We start from the raw sequence: 19431 nt of genomic DNA on the forward strand, positions 1-19431 counted from the left end.
TAGATCAGCGTTCTGTGTCACCAATGACGAGAACATGGAAGGTGCTAAGTAAATTATTATGAATTGAAATAGTTATCAGATGAGTGCAAATCAAGAAATGGTAACTACTGTCACCATCATCATCATCATCATCATCAATCAGCACTGTCTTCCCAGGCCCCTGGCTCAGTGCATAATTGGTTTTCTATATTTGTTGAATGAATGAATGAATGAATGAATGAGTGAATGAGAAATGAAGGAGTATCTACTCATTAACCACTAATTTATGTGCTTTAGGAAGATAATAGAAACTGAGAAGTGAAGGAGTTTCTACTCATTAACCACTAATTTATGTGCTTTAGGAAGATCATAGAAACTCGTGGGAAATAGGCCCGGTCTTTCCCTTTTCACTTGCAAAGAGGAGCTTTGTTCACTAAAGAAACTCCTTCTGAGGGCTGAGCCCTCTGCCAAGCCAGGGCCTGGCTCAAAGTCGTGGAGGGCTTAGGGCTCGCCTCTTGCTCAGCTTCGGCAAAAAAGGAAAACGGGCCAGGCTTTGTGCGGACTCGGCGTGAAACAAGAGCTGTCTTCAGGGCCCAGGAACACGCTCTGTCCCATGTTTAATTTCTTCCATCTGTCTGGTATCTGACCTCCACTGCCCTCGCAGCCATTGCCACAATTGTCTGCATGCGTTCCCATATAAGGTGATCTCTCTGTGTGTCTCTCTCTTCCTCTCTTCCCCTCTCCCTCTCTTTCTCGGGCTTGGACGGCAGCGGCACTTGCTTCCCCCACCCCACCGTTCCTCTCGCGGCCTTCCCTGGCAGGCCGCGCTGTGAGGATGGATGGCTGGAGAGCGGGAAGGGGCAGGGGGCTGCCAAGGAATGTGGCAGGTTTATTTTTGTTCGGGCTGCATTCTCTGCCAGGCCTGCAGGCCCCAGCCACTTGGGGATGTCACATGCCGATAAGACGGTGGGGGTGACTGAGACCTGTGGCTCAACTCCGCAACACCCCAGGTGTGAGCCATTGTCACAGAGCGGGGGTGGGGGGGGCAGTGAGTCTGAGGTCATGGGACTCACCTCTTCCCACTGCCCTGTGTCGGGTTCCCAGAAAGAGGAGTTTGATCCTTCAGAGAAGCAACTGCAGGAACTGAGATCTGTAACCAACCTCGGCCCTTTGCTGGGCGAAGCCCAACACTTGCAGCGGCGGCGTGGAGAAGAGCCAGGTGTCGGGGTGCGATTGCTGGCTGCGTGACCTTGGGCACACGGCCTGACCTCCCTGGCTCTGCTTCCTTATCTGTCAAAACGGTAACGGACCTACTTCATACCATTCTCATACGGTGAAATATGAACTCTGTGAGGGCAGGGATTATTGTCTGTTCTGTGCACTGTTCCGCCACCAGCACCTGGCAGAGCGCCTGGCACCTAGTAGGTGCTCAAATACGTGTTGAACAAATTAAGTGAGATAATGCTTTCAAGTGCTCAGCACCAAATAAATGGTAGCCGTTACTATCTATCGAATAACAACATATGTTTATTAAGTGCTTAGTAACTGCCAGGCCCTGACAGGTGCTGGGGATATGGCAGTGAACAAGACAGACCCTAGGGAACTTGCACTCTAACGAGGGACTTACATGTATAACTTCAGAGAGTACGAAGTACTGTGGAAGAAATTGAAAAACGGATGTGGCCCTGGCTGGTGTGGCTCAGTGGATTGAGTGTGGGCTGCGAACCAAAGGGTTGCCGGTTCGATTCCCAGTCAGGGCACGTGTCTGGGTTGCTGGGCCAAGTCCCCCAGTGGGGGCCATGTGATAGTCAACCACACATTGATGTTTCTCTCCCTCTCTTTCTCCCTCTCTTCCTCTCTCTCTAAAAAGAAATAAATACAATATTTAAAAAATAAAGAAAAGAAAAGTGGATGTGGAAGAAGTGTGTTTGTCAAAGCTTTGGACTGTGACTCGCAGCATGAAATGTTTATCGTGGGACCCAGTGAACACACACGCATGCTCGTTAAACTGAAATAAAACTCTCACGAAACAGTTGCGGTAGATTGTCTTCGAAGACGTCTGCCGCCAGCGTAGCGAACCTCGTCCCTGGGACGCGCGAGCCACTCCCTGACGGAGGCCTCCGTTTCTCCTCCCCTTGAGTCCAGATGGGGCTGAGGACTTGCATTGACTCGGGCCACAGCTTTAACAGGCCTGGTGGCTTTCACTGCTGTGCTGCCGGTGCTATCCGATCAATCCAGCGAAGAGGTTGGTGCCGTTCTGATGCCCGAGCAGCCTGTGCAGGCAAACCGCAATCCAAGCCTGTAGATGCCTCCAGGTCGGGCGATCAAAACCCCAAGGAAGAGCCGTCACAAACAGCCAGCTAGGCTTTTCGCTACAGCCAATCAAATCATTTCTTTCCTTTGCTTCCACCCCTGGTACCAGTTTCTCCCGAGGCTCCCGACAGCGGAGTGCGCTCCCAACCGCCTCCGGTTCGGCGCTGCCGCCCCCCGGGCACCCAATTTTTGCTCAAGGAAGCTCTTATGTTCTTTTTGATATGCTTCGGTGTAGCTTTTAACAGTCTGCAGCTGCCGGGTAAGGAAGTTCAGGTCAGATCACTGAGTGACAAGAGACGACAAGGAGAGCGTCCCCGGGAAGGAGAGGTGGCAGCCAGCCCGGAGGCCCAGAGAGGAGGGAAGCCGACTTAGATGTTCTGGCCCCGGTCGGGCTCCCAGCTGAACGCCGCGGCGCGGGGATGCCAGCAGGCACAGCGTGGAGCAGAACTGCCCGCCCGAGCCCAGCTACCCCCTGATTTCCGGGGGCCTGGGTCAGATTGGGGGGGAGTGTCATCCCAAGCCAGTAAATTGGGAGTAGTTTGTTACTGCAACAAAGCAAAGTATTTCTGACTCCGAAGTATTTGCCTTTATTCTGTGTGATATTTTCTATTCCACTGCATTTGGGAAAAATGTTAATCAAGACCTATTAAACTGATTTCATTGCCCACGAATGAGCCATAACCAACAGTCTAAAAAACACAATGATGGAGAATGACTGGAAGGTGGGCTACTGTAGTAAGAGGGCCAGAAGAGGCCTCCCTGGAGAAGGGACGTTTGAGCTGGGACCTGAATGAGGAGACGGAGCCCGGCTGGGGAAACCGGGGACAGAAGAGCCAGACCAAAGAAACAGCAGTGCAAAGGTCTTGAGTTTGGGGTGGGTTTGGCGAGTCTGAGCAACAGGCAAGAAGGCAGTAGTGGGAGAACAGCGAGAGAAGGGAAGCCCGGAATGAGTTTAGGCCGTATGCCCTGCGATACCCGGGACCCCTGCTGTAGGGAGCAAAGACTGCCTGGAAGACTTGGGGTGCATGGCTGACCTCCCAAGGTCCCAACTCTATCCATCTCTTTGTTTTTAATTGAGGTGAGAGTCACACAGTATAAAATAAGCTTTCTTTGAGAGAGAGAGAGGGAGAGAGAGAGAAACATCTGTGCAAGAGATACAGCAATCAGTCGATTGGTTGCCTCTCATACGCCCCCTACTGGAGACCTGACCCACAACCTAGACATGTGCCCTGACTGGGAATTGAACCTGCGACCTTTTGGTTCTTAGGCCGATGCTGAATTCATTGAACCATACCGGCCAGGGCTAAAATTAGCGTTTTTAAAGGGAAAATTCAGTGACATTTGGTACATGCACAATGTTGTGTAACCACCACCTCTATCTATTTCCAGAAGATTTCCATCACCCCAAAAGGAAACCCTGTAGCTCTTAAAGAGTTGCTCCGCGTTCTGCCCTTCCCCCAGCCCCTGGCCGTCACCAATCAACATTCTATTCCTAGGGATTTGCCTTTTCTAGATATTTCATGTAAATGAAATCATGCAATACGTGGCCTTTTTTTTTGTCCGGCTTCTTTCACTTCATATAATGTTGTCAAGGTTCCTCCCTATTGTCACATGTATCTGCACTTCACGTTTTTATGCCCAAACAACATTCTGCTTTGCGTTTGCACCACAATTCCTTTAGCCAGAATCGAAATGTCATTTCGATTCTGTAGCTCCATCTGTAGCGCTCTGCAGCCCTTGATTTGGAGTCATCAGCCCCGGCGAGAGGAGAGGGGTTGGCAACATGAAGAAGGCCAGCGTGAGCCCCGCCGTTCCCGGCCTTTTCTCGTCCCACCCCCATCAGCCTTTTCCCGCGTGACCTGGAGCTTCCCGCGGCCCAAATGCAGCTCCTTGGCTGCTTCCCCTTCAGCACTCCCCCTGAATTCTATAAATACACCAGCACTCGGCTGGGAAAAAAAAAAAGAACTTGAAAGGCATCTGAAATGAAAATACACTTTTTTCCCATCATTGGCCAAGTGTTTTCTCTTCATCTTCCCCCTCTTCGATTCCAGGGTGAGTGCTTGGATTTCCAACCATGAGCTCTACCCAGGTAAGGGAAGAGTTTCCTCGGCTAAGTCCCGGAGGCAGAGAAAGCCAGGCGGCGTGTTAACACTGGCCCTCCCGCACCGAAAACCCCTTTGCCTCCGGCCTCGGTGGCCTGTGAGGGTCCTTCCCCCAGGCTCTGCTGGGCCAGTTTGGAGCCAGTGTAGTAAGCTGATGAAAATGGCTTTGGGATCAACCATGTTGATACTAAAATGTGGGATCATGTTTTTGAGTGTTTGAATGTTTTTATTTTTCTAAGATTTTATTTATTTATTTTTAGAGAAAGGGGAAGGGAGGGAGAAAGAGAGGGGGAGAAACATCGATGTGAGAGAGAAACACTTATGAGTTGTCTCTCATATGTGCTCCAACGGGGGACCGAACCCTCAACCCAGGCGTGTGCCCTGGCTGGGAATAGAACTGGGGACCTTTCACTTTGCACGACGATACCCAGCCAACTGCGCCACCCAGCTGAGGGCCCTGTGTTTGAATCTTGACTCAGCAAGCTGCTAGCTCTGTGACTGTGAGCCCTCTGTTAACTCCAGACCTCGATTTTGTTAATCATAAAATGGAAGAAAACAAAGCCATCCTTGCAGCCTTGTTGTGAAGATTAAATGAGATGATGTGGGTGTGGGCAGTGTGCTGACATGAAGTTTGGCCTGACTCCGTGGGATGCCAGGACCTTCAGCGACAGAGCCAGGGCCGCTGGGAGACGTGGGGGTGGTTCTGTTGACCTCACAAGGCCTGACCGCCCATCATTTTGATGGTACAATTCAATGTATAATTCATTTTATAATTCCTTCAGTCTGCGCTCCCAGATCCCCACTCTGCCGTTTTCTTCCCTGGGAGGCCAACTGGCGTGGATGACCTCAAGCGTTGCCTGCCCCTTTGGTGCCCTGTTGGGGGTAGCCAACGGGAAGCCAGCCAGGAGATCGGGGGTGGGAGGAGTGTGAGGTCAGGAGCGGCTACATCCGAAGGCTCCGGTTAGGCAGCCTTCTCCATCCGCTGCTCTGTGTACAGGCTCCTGGTGCCCGCTGTCTTCTGTGGCTGCTTCAGGCTCGGGGCAGCCACGGCTGCCTTTGTTGCGGGTCCCTTGTCGGTGTCCCTAACCCTTGCCCACATCTTTACAAACAGTCCTTTGTCGGCTCTTCCCAATGGCTCAGACTGCGCTATCTTCATCATGCCAGGACTCTGGCTGATGCAGAGGTTATCTATTTCACTTAACCACTCAGATTTAGAGGAAGTGTGTGATTTTATAATCAACCGAAATCCAACTCTGAGCCCCCGTCCCGCCATTCCTGGGCATCTCGCCTTCACACTCGTCCTGGGGGATGCCAAACCCCCGGGCTCTTTCGCAGTGACGGAGCTTTCAGAAGGTCACTCGAAATCTGTCAGTGACTCACCCTGGTGACTGCTCGGTCACCCCACTCATCACCCCAAGCTGCCTGGTCCTTTCGGGTCCAATGGCATCAGCGCTTCCATGTCAGGCCTGGGACGAGGAAAGCTTTGGCCACAGTGGAAGCCACCGGACTCATGGGGTCGGTCCCCTTGGGGTATTTCACCCTCTCAGGAGCTGCTCCGGAATTAACCCGTGTCCCTTTCCCAGTCTTAGCATCTCTCTCCTCTCGTCTTACGGGGGTGTCCAGTATTTTGGCGTCCCTGCGCCACACTGGAAGAAGAGTTGTCTTGGGCCACACATTAAATACATTGCAACATGTAATCACACACACACACAAAATCTCATAATGTTTTAAGTAAATTTATGATTTTGTATAAATCATATACAACACTTGGGCTACACGGGGTCAGGTTGGACACCCCCGCTGGAGGGAGCTCCTCTCTCTGCTGCCCCTTGAGGACAGCCATGGTAATCTCCTCCACAGGCCTCAGACCATTAGAAAACACAGCTTCTGGTTTCTCCCTGCAAAACTCAAGGCAGTGCAGATCGATTTAAGAGGAGGGGCTGACACACGGTAAGCATCCGTAAGTGACGATATGGTTATCATTTGAGCCCAGGAAGAACGTAAGTTGCACCCTACTTTTCAATCCATGACTGGGGAATTAAGATGAGCTGCCTGTTCCTTGACTCCTCTCCATTGCCCGTTCATCTCACAACACCCATGAAAAGCAAACTATTTGACAAAGACGTAGTACCGGGTACACGGTCAATGCTGTCTGTTTAGCTGAACGTTTCACACATGACTGACATTTTTTACCTTTGGGGAAGGCACATTCTGCTACTACTCACGCACAAACTGAAATCGCCAGGGCGGAGACAATGTGGGATATCTGCCAAACGGAATTCAGGTTTCTGTTTAAATTTAGTTTCTTTCATCTCCAAGTAACCTAGATGGCTGAGGCATTAAATGGCAATTAATGGATAACAGAATAGCCCACTTCCTAATTGGTTCCTGCGTCTGGGTCGTTTTTCTCAGTTTGAAAAGAACGAGATAAAAGCGGGCAGCGTGCGGAGTAGCCCCAGGCGGGATGGCATCTCGAACGCTGGCATTTGCTGAATGCTCGTGCAGAATCCAGAAATACGTCCTGGTCAGGATGAGAGGTCTGAATTTAATACGGAAAACAGAAAACTGGCTGGGCTTCCCCGTGCTGGACACAGGAAGGTTCTTGTTTGGAAGCTCTGAAACGGGAAGGGGCTGGAGACACTCGGTCCATGGCGTCCTCCCACTTCTTGTGGGGGACCCGGAGGGTCTGCTGTTCTCTTGAGATCTCACCTGGCCCCCGATGGGAGCCTGCACTGAAGAAAGATAGGTTGTTGGTAGGAGACCAACTTATCAGTAAGGACAGGCTCGTTTCTTCCCCTTCTGGCTTTGCTTACCTGGCTTTCAAGATTGAACCACCTTCCCTGTCGGTCTTATTTGCATGACGTCTCTGCCTCCGGTGACAGAATGCAGCCCTCCCTTTTGGGGAGCTGCCCTCACCGAGTCTATTATTATGTCCATCAGGATCACAGCAGTTGATTCAAGAATGGTCTAACACACTTCAGACCAATGAAAGGTAGCCCTGGGAATGTGCTGAAACTATTAAAGAAAAAAATGTACTTTTACTGAGGTTGCTAGGCTAGAAGGATGTAAGTCACCTGCTACTAGCAGCCCATTCAGAGGAAAGTGGGGACAAGAGGTAGAGAGATGGAGGGAGAAAGAATGTCAAGATGACGTCACTGAACTCCTAGATCAAGCCACACCTGAAGTTAGTGATATCCTTGGTCTTCGCAATTACATGAAACAATGACCCCTCTCCTTATTTATTATCTTATGCTAAACTGAGTCTTGAAAAATATACTTCACCAGGTGTGATTGTTTCTCCCTCTGAATACCCAGAGCAGAAGTTCACAACTGTGGATGTTTCTTACAACACAAATAAGGGAGTTGGAAAGGGCACCTTCCAGCTTCTGTCACCTCCTTCCACCTTCCCTCACCCTGCCTCCAGTGAAGGCCCGGGAGCATTTAAAGGACATTGCCTCATAACATCAAGTTTCTTATCAGAGGGCTTTGGGTGAGAAGCAGGTTGGGAATTTCAGTGCTTTGGTAGCAGAAGATGAGCAGGTTTCAATATGGCCTGTTGTTACAACCAAAAACTTCTAAAGAATCCACATCTTGGGTCCCGTAGTCTACAACTATGAGCACTCAAGAGAACAAAATTAACAAGAATTGAAAGGAAAGGCAAACCCAAGAATGAATGGAGACACCGCTGCCCCTTGCCCACATCCCTGATCACCTACCTGCCTGAGCCGATGGAAGTGCTTTATCCATAGGAGAGTAGAGGTATACACCAATGTTCATAGCAGCATTGTTCATTATAGCCAGAAGTGAAAGCAATCCAAATTTCCACCCACAGATAAATGGATGAGCAAAAAAAAGGTATACAATGAAACATTATTCTGCCATAAAAAGAAATGCAGTACTGATCATGCTACCACACGGATGAACCGTGAAAATGTTATGCTAAGTGAAAGAAACCAGATACAAAGAGCCACATGTTTTGTGATTCCATTTATAAGAAATGTCCAGAAAAGGCAAATCCATAGAGAAGAAAAGCAGATTAGTGGTTGCCTGAGGCTGGGAAGTGAGATTTTTCTGTTTGTTTTTATTGCAAACTGGCAGATGGTGGCTGAAGGGAACAGGGTTTCTTTTAGGGGGTGAGAAATATGGTCGGGGACTAGACAGTGGTGATGGTTGCACAACTTCGTGAATATGCTAAAAGCAATTGAGTTGTATGTGCATGAATTATATCTTAACAGACCTATTAACAAAAAACAGAAACCAGAGAGTCAGGGTAGGGATAGGAACCTCTCCAAAAGGCTGTCTCATATGACTGGGACTTCCATTCACCTATTAAAAATGTCAAATATACCTCAGCCAAGAGGCATCTTTTGGGTTTTACAAGAAGACTCAAAATAGCATCTGAGGAAAAAAGTCGTCACGTGGGTGGCTTGGCTTGGGATGCAATCAGCAATGCCTTCGCTGTTGTGAAACTGTTGCTGAGAAGTTCTTCTTGGACCCTTCATGGAATCTTTGTATCTTAAATGAGTCGGCAGGTGGTAGCGGGGCTACCTGCGGCCTGTGTCTAGGCCCCATAGATGGCCAGGGACCCATATGTGCGGGTTTCTCTATGTCCCTCTTTTTTTGTTTCAGGTTGGAGTATATGCTTCTCAGTATCTCAGGCCGAGTGGCTTCAAATTCTTTCCTGTGTTCCAGAGCAAACACATTCAGCGTAAAATCCATTCCCGTTTGAGCGCAAAGAGTGGGTTCCATTGCTCACTTGAATTTACACGGGATTGTATCCTCGTAACCGAAAAGTATAGTGTTTCAATAACCACAGCAGCAGGCAGAGGAGGAACTAAAAACCACCGGATAAGGGACTCTTGCCTCTGTGTAGCCTACATCTGCAGACTCTGGAGAAGGGGCAAATCTATCCATAGCCACCTCATTTTTAAAAAAGAAGTGGGGGGGAGGTAAAATGTTTTTTGGCTCTTCCAGTGTCAGGCATTGTTCTAATCATTTTACCTGTATCAACTCAATCTTCACATCAACCCTTTCGAGGAAGGTATTATTATAGGCAGAGTTTATACACGAATAAAGCTTAGAGAGGTGAGGCCACACAATGGCACATCCAGGATTCAAATCCAGGCAGCCAGGAGAATCCCCTAGCATACCCAACAGGGTTAATTAATTAGGTAACCTTTGTATGAATCTTCTGTTGTTTCTCCCACAGTCCACAGTTATTTAAGTTGTTTAATTTTTAAAGTTTTTTGTTTTTGTTTTTAGAGAGAAGGGAAGTGAGGGAGAAAGAGAGGGAGAGAACATCAGTGTGTGGTTGCCTCTCATGTGTCCCCTTCCAGGGACCTGGCCTACAACCCAGGCATGTGCCCTGACTGGGAATTGAACCGGAGGCTCTTTGCTTCATGGGCCCACCCTCAATCCACTGAGCTACACCAGCCAGGGCTAATTTGTAAAGGTGTTAAATGTTGCCTTCCCCTGGTGGCGAGCATCTGTGAGCTGGGACCGCCGTTAGTTTCTCTCCAGGTTCTTTCAGAAAGGAGGCAGCCAGCAACCGACCGGTCTTGCAGAGTTGTGTTCCTTCTGCCCAATAAACTGTCCCCTTTCCAGTTTCGCTGATTTGTACTGATCCTTAAACGTCACTTCGTTCTGTGCAGCCTCTCCAGATAGTACAGGCCTTTCAGCCCTAAATTAACTTGGGGCCCTTCATCTGGGCTCCCCACCATTGAGCCCTTTTCTTACAGCATTTATCATAGTTGTGTGGGTGTTGCCTGTTCAGTTGCTTCCCTACACTAGACTGTTAGCTCCACGATGACAGGGGCCAAGTAATTCCTGCCCTCCAGGGTCTGCATCCCCAGCAGCCAGCGTAGTGCAAAGAACACAGGAGACGTCTAATACGGAATTTGTTTTGTTGTTTGCAAGTACGATGCTAAATCTGTAGTTGGTTTCTTCCAAGATGTTTAAACAAGCAACTATGTTTTCTAGATGTGAGGAATTTCTTCCCTTTTTTTTTTTCTTCTCATTTTCTACATTGACATGGGTAAGTTCAGTGAGTTCCAGCCTATGGCGGGGGGGAGGGGGGGTGTTTCACAATACCATTCACCAACTGAGGTCTCCCCCAGGCCAGTGAGAGCAGTGGGGTTTCTGTTCCCCGTCTCCTCTGGGACCTGGGCACGGAGATCTTCCTTCGGCCCACCTCCTAGGGTGTGACCTCCATGGAGACTGCAGGGGAACTTCATTCCTTTATGCAGGTGCCTAAAAAGAGGCTCTTAAGAAGCCAAAAGGCACCTTAGGCCATTTGCTCCCCCCCCCCCCCCCCAACCAGGCTCTCACCATATTATAAAAAAAATTTACTGAATTTAAAAAATATTCCCGGTACAGGCTATGTGGCCCAAATAATGTGACAAAACTGAAATCTCTATGATGAATGTCTCCTTTTCATCTTGCCAGAGACTGCACAATTGCTCCTACGTCTAACCTAATTTGGAGATACTTAGGTCAAAAACCTAAATTTGAAGCTCCGGCCAAATGCTTCCTCAACCCAAATCCCTCTGGCCCGGCCGCCAACAAAGCAGCCACCATCCTTGTCGGGTGGATGGATACTTTGCAAACTGCGGGACAAAGTTGGGGGAAGTTGACCGCCGCGGTAACAGCCCCAAATTCTCTTTAGCTGCCAGCAGTGGCTCAGACCCTGGAAACCCGCTCGGCACACGAGCCTGCCCCCCTCCGCCCTCTGCCCTTCACCCTCCACCCTCCACCCCCAGGGCCGCTGCACGCGCCCGGGGGTCCCCGGAAACGGCCGGCCCTCCCCGCCGGAAGTGACGTGCCCACGGCCTAGCAACCGTTGCCAAGGAGCTCGTGTCTAGGAACCCACTGGCGCCCGGATAATACCTCCAGGGGGTGGGGGAAAGTGGTTTCGTGGAGAGAATCTGAGGTAACCCCCGCAGCCCGCGGTCGGAAACTTCCCCGAACCCAGAGATCGGAGAGAACTCCCTCCGCCGCCCCTTCTCCCCCTTCCCCCCGCGGCGTCTCGCGGCCGGGGGGGTCGCTGCGGTTAAGCCCCCCACCCCCGGGGTCGGCCCCTGCGGGGCCTCGCGCCGCCCCGGGCCGCCCCGCCGCCGAGTGCATCGTCGCGGAGCCCAGCGGTGTCGGTCGGCTGCGGGGCCCCTGTCCCCTCTCCTGAGCCCGAGGTCGAGGGGGACACTATTTCTGGGAATCCTACGAGGTTGCCGGCCAGCGCTCGAGCCAGCTTTAGCCCGGGGCGGCGCGGGTCCCGTCCCGAGCTGTGCCAGATACACACGCACGCCCTGGTTTTAATTCTTGCCCCCCGCCCCACCCCCTCGGGCTCTTTGGAGGGTGAGTGCTGGTGAATTAGTGTGGCAGCCTTCCGCTGGAAGAGGGAGAGTAATTGCTTTTGCTAATTTTAGAGCGCGGAGCCCGCTGGGCATGGGCAGCCTACCTGTTCCGGCACATCTTTGTCCTGAAAAACGCTGGTCGACTGGCTGCCAGCGGGAAACCCGACTAGTCTCTTTTCCTCTCCTGGTAACGTTCACAAGTGTGGTGTTCTGGTTTTTGTCTTAATGCTTGTTTTGTTTTGAAAAGGAAAAATATATGGGTGTATGTGCGTGATGAATATTATATATTTCGAAATCATTGAAAAATACGTAGGTGTGTGAAGGTTATGATGTGAACGTTCCCTTAAAATACTTTTAACTTTGGAAAACTTGCATCTCCACCGTGGATTTCTACGTAATGTAGGTCAAGTTTTTCTTCTTAACAACTTAAAAGAAAACCCTCAGATTCATACCACACATGGGTTATCCTTTCTACTTTCTTTTGACTTATTTTTAACAATGATAAATATTTCCTGATGAATTTGTCCTAATTATGGAGAAATATAATGCCGTCGCATTTTGATGTTTTCTAAATATCCAGCCCCACCCACCCAATTCAAGAGACCTATCTCAGAGCAAGGAGCCTGCTGCCCCAACCAATGTCTTGGGTAAAAGAACATCCATCCGTTTCATGGTTAAAAAGTATTAGAGAGCACTACAGTAATTCTTTCTTTCTTTCTTTAGCAGTTCATTTTAAAATTCATTTTAAAAAATCACTAGTCAAAAGAAGTTGCCTGCCCACAAAGTTTCTAAACAAGCGATGCCTGCATGCAGGAGATGCTAGGAACCTTGGTAAAGCTCTTTGGCTCTTAAATAATCAGATATCCGATTTTTTAGAAGTTATGATATGTTACACTTACGGGGGGTTTTTTGGCCTTGGGCCTCTGACCAGTTCAGCCTAGTGGAGCAGTCACTGTTTTAGGTGCAGTGGGTCTTCAAGGATGGAATTAGTCACAGATAAGTCCTCATGGAACTTACAGTTTAGCAGAGAAGAGAAGGCGTACATAGGTACCTAGTGTAAAGTAGAGGAGTGACCGCAGGCGAGCCGTGTGGGTCAAGTGTGGTCAGCTTGGAAGGTAGACCCTGTTATTCTGGTGCAGAGCTAGGTGGGTAGCCTAAGATTTCCTGGAGGGGCTTGCCTTTGGAGAGCAGGGCTTGGAAAAGGATTAGGATTTGCTCCTCTGGGGGTGGGGGGAAGGGAGAACAGTCCTGCTAGTGGCTGGAGAGCAGCATTAACTGAAGGCAGAGGTGGACCTAGGGAGTGAGTAGCGATGGTTTCCGCCTGCCAAAGTTCCCAAGGGTGAAAAGCACCAATTTGGAAGTACAGTTGAGAAAGGCTAAATTAGCTAGATCTTATAAAGACTCTCAAAATCCAAGAAGTTTGGACTTTATTCTGTGGACAATGAGAAGCCTATGGGTGATTTGGAATGGGAGAGGCGGAGGCTGGAAAACGTGAGGCTATGATGTTGTCCAAGGCAAAGGAAGTGAAGGCCTGAGTTACTCAAGGGTGGCGGAGTCCAAGCCTGCAGGGCCGAGCTTGGTGGAGGAACCTGCACAGACCGAAGGAGGCGGCCCGGGCTACAGCTCGCAGCCAGCCTCTGCTCAGCTTCTGCTGGGCGTGGCCGTGCGCAGCTGTGGGCCCAGGGCCGCCAGATCTGATTTTCGAGAGACCGGAAGCCTGGAATTTAATGTAAAAATATCCCCGCATTTTAAATCACGGGCTACTAATTTTTTTAATTAGAAATATGTCTATAATCTAACAAGTGTTTATCCCCTGGGTAGAAGTTGTGGAGCTAACCAAAGAGATGACTGGTATAGTATTCATTATATTACTTACTGTATTATTATTTGACCGTGTTAATTCAGGTGAGTGCTGTCACACAAGATGAACATACAGAACACTTGGCATCAAATATTAACAGTATATACTGCAACGTTCATAATAAAGTCTTCACACTCTGATTTCTTTCAACAGAGTAACTCTTTTTCATTATACTTTTCATGCCTACTCCCTACGATCTTAATACTAATCCTGCCCCCCCCCCCCCCCCGGAACTTTTGTTACCAGTGTTGAAGATTTTTTTCTCTATTTTTACTCTTTAGTTTAAGTTATAAGACGTGATCATGAGTGATCAAATCAAATTCATTGTGGACAATCTCAACAAGGAGCCTTTTAGGAAGAACTATAATTTAATCACATTTGATTCCCTGGAGCCAATGCAACTATTACAAGTTCTCAATGACGTCCTGGCTGAGATTGACCCAAAGGTAAGCATTTCCTCTTTCTCTGTGATGAAAAGGGTGGCAGGAAAGCCAGTTTCTGTCTCTCACAGTTAACTTCTCTGGACTTTATTTTCATGAGGCTTATAACTGTAAAGTAACCGTAAATGATCTTTAAGATTTCTGCCCTGGCTGGTGTGGCTCAGTAGATTGAGTGCCAGCCTGCGTACCAAAGGGTCACCTGTTCAAATCCAGTCAGGGCATATTCCTGGGTTTCAGACCAGGTCCCCAGTAGGGGGCGTGCGAGACTCCCTCCCTTCCCCCTTCTAAAAATAAATAAATAAAATAAAGTAAAAAAAGATTTCTCTATCACCTCAGAAATTAGATTATCTACTTGTACTTTATTTAGAAAATATTTCTCTACTCCAAACATAAATAGATTTGGTCCAGGAATAAAAATGCTTTTACAGAAGGCTTTATTGTATTGAAAATTAGTTCATGTCTCTGCACGGAGAATTTTTACTCATGCCATTCTTAGTGTGAATTCTGGTCTGACTTGGGTGAACCCTCCCTCTGGGGCCCTCTGTGTTTAATCTGTATTATTAAGAGACCACTGTGCTTGTTATGCTCTAGCAGAACAATTGTGTGAGTTTAAATACTGTTCTTTGTTAGAGATACAACAATAACATATTTTTTAAATTTCTTCATTTGTTAGCAAGTTGTTGATATCAGAGAGGAGATGCCAGAGCAGACAGCCAAACGGATGTTAAGCCTTCTTGGTATTCTTAAATACAAACCTCCAGGAAATGCCACAGACATGTAAGAATCTGATTGTGTGTTGCTTTCTTTCTTTAAAAAAAATTTAGAGAAGTTTTATTAATTTTTTAAACTAATTTTATTACACGTTGTTTTCCTTAAACAATGCTTTAATAGCCAAAGCATAGGCTCTAGGCAGTCTTCCTAGGCAATGCCCGGTCTCCCTAAGTCAGTGGCCTTGGAACATCACTCAATTCAAAGTAACCTTGACCTTTTAATGCTACTTCGGCATGCAGAAGTCCTGAGTGGATTAGTTCTTTCTCCTAATCAAAAAGGTCAGGCGGATCCACCATTCCATTCTATCATCTATGTGCCATTCTGGATAAAAACGAGAGTTTAAGCCGACCCAGGCAAGGAAGTGAAGTGTTAAGGCTGACTGTACCAGAGAATGGTCGCAACGCCACCTTCCTAAATATCCAGTAACATACTAAGGGCCTGATTTTATTTGTATTGTTAATGTACAGACTGACTTAAAATAGCCTTGGTTTTATCTTGTTACAATTGTCATGGAAAGCAATCAGGGCATTGTAAATCAGCTCGAGAGTACCTCCAAGGTTTACTTACAGGCCTGTGTGTGTGTGTGTGTTTGTAGGAGCACCTTTCGTCAGGGTCTGGTGACTGGAAGCAAACCTGTAATTTACCCCGTGCTCCACTGGCTTCTGCAGAGGACGAGTGAACTGAAGAAAAGAGCATATTTAGCTCGTTTTTTAATAAAACTTGAGGTGCCAAGTGAGTTTCTTCAGGATGAAACTGTGGCGGATACGAATAAACAGGTATTCGATACGTGGATGGTGTTTGAAAATGCTCTGGAGTGGGTTTCGGGGCGCACGTGTTCAGGTGCGTGCTCCTCTCTCTCTGGCTTCTTTGCTCTGTCTGTGTTTTCAGGTGACACCGGGAAGTAATGTTCATCTGCAATCATGTATTAAAAAGTTGACGTTTGTATACAAATACCAATTCAGTGATGGGGTGTGTGAATAGACCAAAAAAAATAAAAGCTCTGAAATGAATGATTTTAGCATAATTTAATACTCAAGAATTGTGGGTAGATAGTGGGTCCTGGGCACGGCCGGGACTTTGTTGATCAGTTAGATGACCACACAGTTTGTCATGCAAGTCAGAGGGAAAGGACTATCAAACTAGTTACCCCAGGGCAAAAGGTGTAAACTGCCAGCACCCCAGGCACACTGGGGTAGGTGAGCCCCGTGAAGAGTGCGTGGGCACAGAGGCTAGGCTGGCAGTCTCGGAGGACTCTCCTTCCAGTCAGACGGGAGGCAGGGCCAGGGACTGACATTTCAGTGCACTTTCCTCGCCAGAGTTCTGGGGTAGTCCTGGGGTTTGATCTTAAAGCTCTTGGCCACTGAGGATTCTGCCAGTCTGGCTGCTGGGTCCTGGGATTAAAAGCGCATTGCTGCTGTGCTGGTGTGGCTGTGTTGGTTGTCCTGTAACCAACAGGCTGAGGGTTCAGTTCCCAGTCAGGACATATACCTAGGTTGCAGGTTCAATCCCCGGTCCGGGTGCTTAAGAGCCCCGGTCTGGGCACGTACAGGAAGCAACCAATTAATGTTTCTCTCTCACACTGATGTTTTCAAAAATTGTCCCCGGGTAAGGGTTATAAGAAAAAAGCACACTGCTGACCAGAGACTATGGAAAGAGGCTTCTGGCCTAAGATTTCAAAGGACTTCGCTGGCAAGGGAAAGGGCCTCTGTGCGGCACCGGTGCTCCTCAGCCCACAGCGCGTGCACAGATGGGTGTGCGGCTCTGTGACCAGCTTGTCCGTCTGTCTCCCCAGCAGGCTGTGAGGTCTGTACACACGGGCGTCCTGTCTCACCCATCATTTTTTGCTTCTAGGGTTTTGTAGAATTGCTTCTGTATAATATGTGCTCAAAATTCGGATTGAATCAAAACAACTGAATGCTTTTTCATCCATACATTTTGTTGTTTTGGGTAAGCATGGCAGTAAGTCAAATAGAGTCAGTATTGATCCCTTAAGACATTTCTGGGGTAGCTGTGTTTCTGCAGCTATCGTGTGAAGCACTGTGGTAGGTGCCGTGGAGGGAACAGCGGGATGCGGCCGCCCGGCCCGGCTGGTGACCGCCCGCCTTGGAAGGCTTTACATAATGTGGGTCACAGAGGAGTGTAATGCGAATAGTCTCTCCCCCTGTACTCTGCCATCGATCTGATACAAACCAATTCCCCTGGAGGAAGTTTATTAATAGTGTTTACTAAGTTAATTACAGCCCAGATAATTAATGGGAGAATTCATGATAATAAAGACTGTTCCTGCAGCATATCTGAGGTGTAAAATGACTTAGACAGTTAGCCACCCATTTAGCAGAGACCCTAATAAAGATGCATATTTTCTTTATAAAGACCTTTAGAATAATTCATAGATTTTTAGGATATAAGTAGTCCAGAAAAGTATTTCCTGTCCCTGTCCACAAAAAATGTTATTTTTTTTAAACTTTGGATAAGTGTGATTTTCTTCATTCATTCACATACTTTTTATGGAACACCATGTGAGTTCTGCACTGTGCTAGGCCCCGGGGCCTGTGCGATCAGCACATGAAGATGTACATGATCAATGCGATCCATACCTTCCTGGTTCATCTCATGGGGGGACGGGAGGAACCAGACAATCACGAGGCTACCTGACGTCCACTCTGAGGTCGCGGCTAGCTCTCTGACACAGGGCTGGAGAGGTCTCCTGTGAGGGCAGGGATACCGGTGCTGAGATCCGAAGGACGAACAGGCGCTGTCCAGGGTAGGGCCGAGGGGAGCCACAGGGTTTCCTCAGAGGGACTGGGGTTCGCACACTGCAGTGAGAGCGTGGCGTGTTGCAGGGACTGAGAGGAGGGCGGCTAGCCAGAATACAGGTGCGCCGCGGGAGAGGGACCGGAGCGGAAGCTGGAGAAGTGTCCACCGACCGCACTTCACGGGCCTGCTGTCCTGGTCCTGTATAAATGTGCACGGTGTATTTTTAATGCTGTGCTTACAGTGATTTAAGTAGTTGCTGTAAGTAAATTTATAGACAGCCTGATTAAGAAAAGCCTGCTTGGTTGTGGACATCAGTTTGTAATTTTTTTAACTTGTTCTTTTAGTATGAAGAGTTGATGGAGGCCTTTAAAACTCTGCACAAAGAATGTGAGCAGCTTAAGACATCTGGATTTTCTACGGCAGAAATAAGAAGGGTAAAGAAAAGAAAATATAACTGTTTATTTGAATGATATTAGGTTTAGTATTTTTGCTTTTAATTAATGCAGTATGAGTCTTAGGATTGTATGGAAACCAGTGACAGCAAAGGGCAGATTTTCGTCTGTAGGGCCTCGGGCAGTCCTTCATTGAACGAATCGGTGAGGACACGGTAAGTTCACAGTGAGTTCTCGCGTGCCGTGTAGAGCACTACCATGGACTTGAAAAGGTTTATGTTTTCCCTGGCTGGTGTAGTTCAGTGGATTGAGCATGGGCTGCGAACCAAAGTGTCCCAGGTTCGATTCCCAGTCAGGGTACCTGCCTGGATTGCAGGCCATGGCCCCCAGCAACCGCACATTGGTGTTTCTCTCTCTCTCTCTCCCTTCCCTCTCCCCCTCTCTCTCCCTCCCTTCTCTCTCTAAAAATAAATAAATAAATCTTTAAAAAAAAGGTTTGTGTTTTGAGTTTCTAATATATGTATATATTTTATATAGGTAGATAGATATAAGAGAAAAGAACAAAGAAGATAAATTGTCCAGTTGTTAACATTTTGTTTATCATTCCAGGTTTCTTGTGTGTGTGTTGGGAGGTATCATGCTATCCTTAATTATTTGTGTCTTGCTTTTTAAGTCATTATATCATGAATATATTCCTATTGTTATCTTTCTACAATTTTTAATGACTAAATAATATTCCATAGGGTGGATAGTTGAACCCTTTTTAGTTTTTTATTTTCATTTTTTGCTGTTATAGATAATGCTATGATGATCTTCTACATAAATTTATTTTTGTATATCTGTGATTGTTTCCTTAGCATACATTTCTAGAAACGGAAATACTTATTAAGACATATGAACATTTTTAGGACTTTCTTGCTTGAGAGGACGTTTATTAAAGCCGGGGACGGTGAGGCAGGGCCAAGCCTAGGCTGGAAGCAGCAGCAGGAAGGGACTGGTTGAGGCCGCCTTGGCGCTCTGGACGTGTGGAGGGAGGGAAGGGAGCCAGGGCAGAGCTGCTGGCCGCCCCCTGGACAGTCAGGGGACAGGGGCCTCGGGGACAGATGCAGCGGGCCGGCCCGGTGCCGCTGCCACTGCCCACTGCTCCCCTGGGTGCGGGTCTCCCGGGGTCCCGCAGAGTTTAGGAGAGGCGCACTGCGAGGGAGGAGGAGGGGAGGGGAAGGCACAGGCGGGCTCCTGGGAGGAAGAGCGCCGTCAGGACTTGCGACGTGCGTTGCTTAATGCTCTCCGAAAAGTGCTTCACAGTCTCACCGGGCGATTGAGTTCTGTCCCCAAACACCTGCTGATTCTCATGTTCGTCAATTCTGTACTTTTAGAGTTCCTGAGTTATCAGTGCCATCCTCATCGTCTCCTTCAATCAGGAGACATTAGAAGTTGCTGTAAGAGTTTGTTGCGTGTAGTAGAATG

The 19431-nt window shown here is 48.2% G+C and overlaps 1 protein-coding gene across 5 annotated transcripts in view; it reads left to right on the forward strand.

Moving 5' to 3' along the window:
• IFT81 (intraflagellar transport 81) overlaps positions 1-19431 on the forward strand; it is a 137747-nt gene that overhangs the window by 63450 nt on the left and 54866 nt on the right. The window contains exons 1-5 of one of the 5 annotated variants that reach the window (XM_036014668.1): positions 11195-11322; positions 13886-14050; positions 14718-14821; positions 15411-15591; positions 17917-18006. In XM_036014668.1, the coding sequence (XP_035870561.1) occupies positions 13907-14050; positions 14718-14821; positions 15411-15591; positions 17917-18006 (519 nt within the window). In that variant the 5' untranslated portion in view covers positions 11195-11322; positions 13886-13906. Of the gene's footprint in view, positions 1-11194; positions 11323-11422; positions 11745-13885; positions 14051-14717; positions 14822-15410; positions 15592-17916; positions 18007-19431 lie in introns of those variants that run through there. The other 4 variants (XM_036014671.1, XM_028527549.2, XM_036014669.1 and 1 more) reach the window with 4 other exon arrangements.

This window comes from Phyllostomus discolor, chromosome 13 (assembly GCF_004126475.2).
Source record: "Phyllostomus discolor isolate MPI-MPIP mPhyDis1 chromosome 13, mPhyDis1.pri.v3, whole genome shotgun sequence".
Taxonomy (NCBI): domain Eukaryota; kingdom Metazoa; phylum Chordata; class Mammalia; order Chiroptera; family Phyllostomidae; genus Phyllostomus; species Phyllostomus discolor.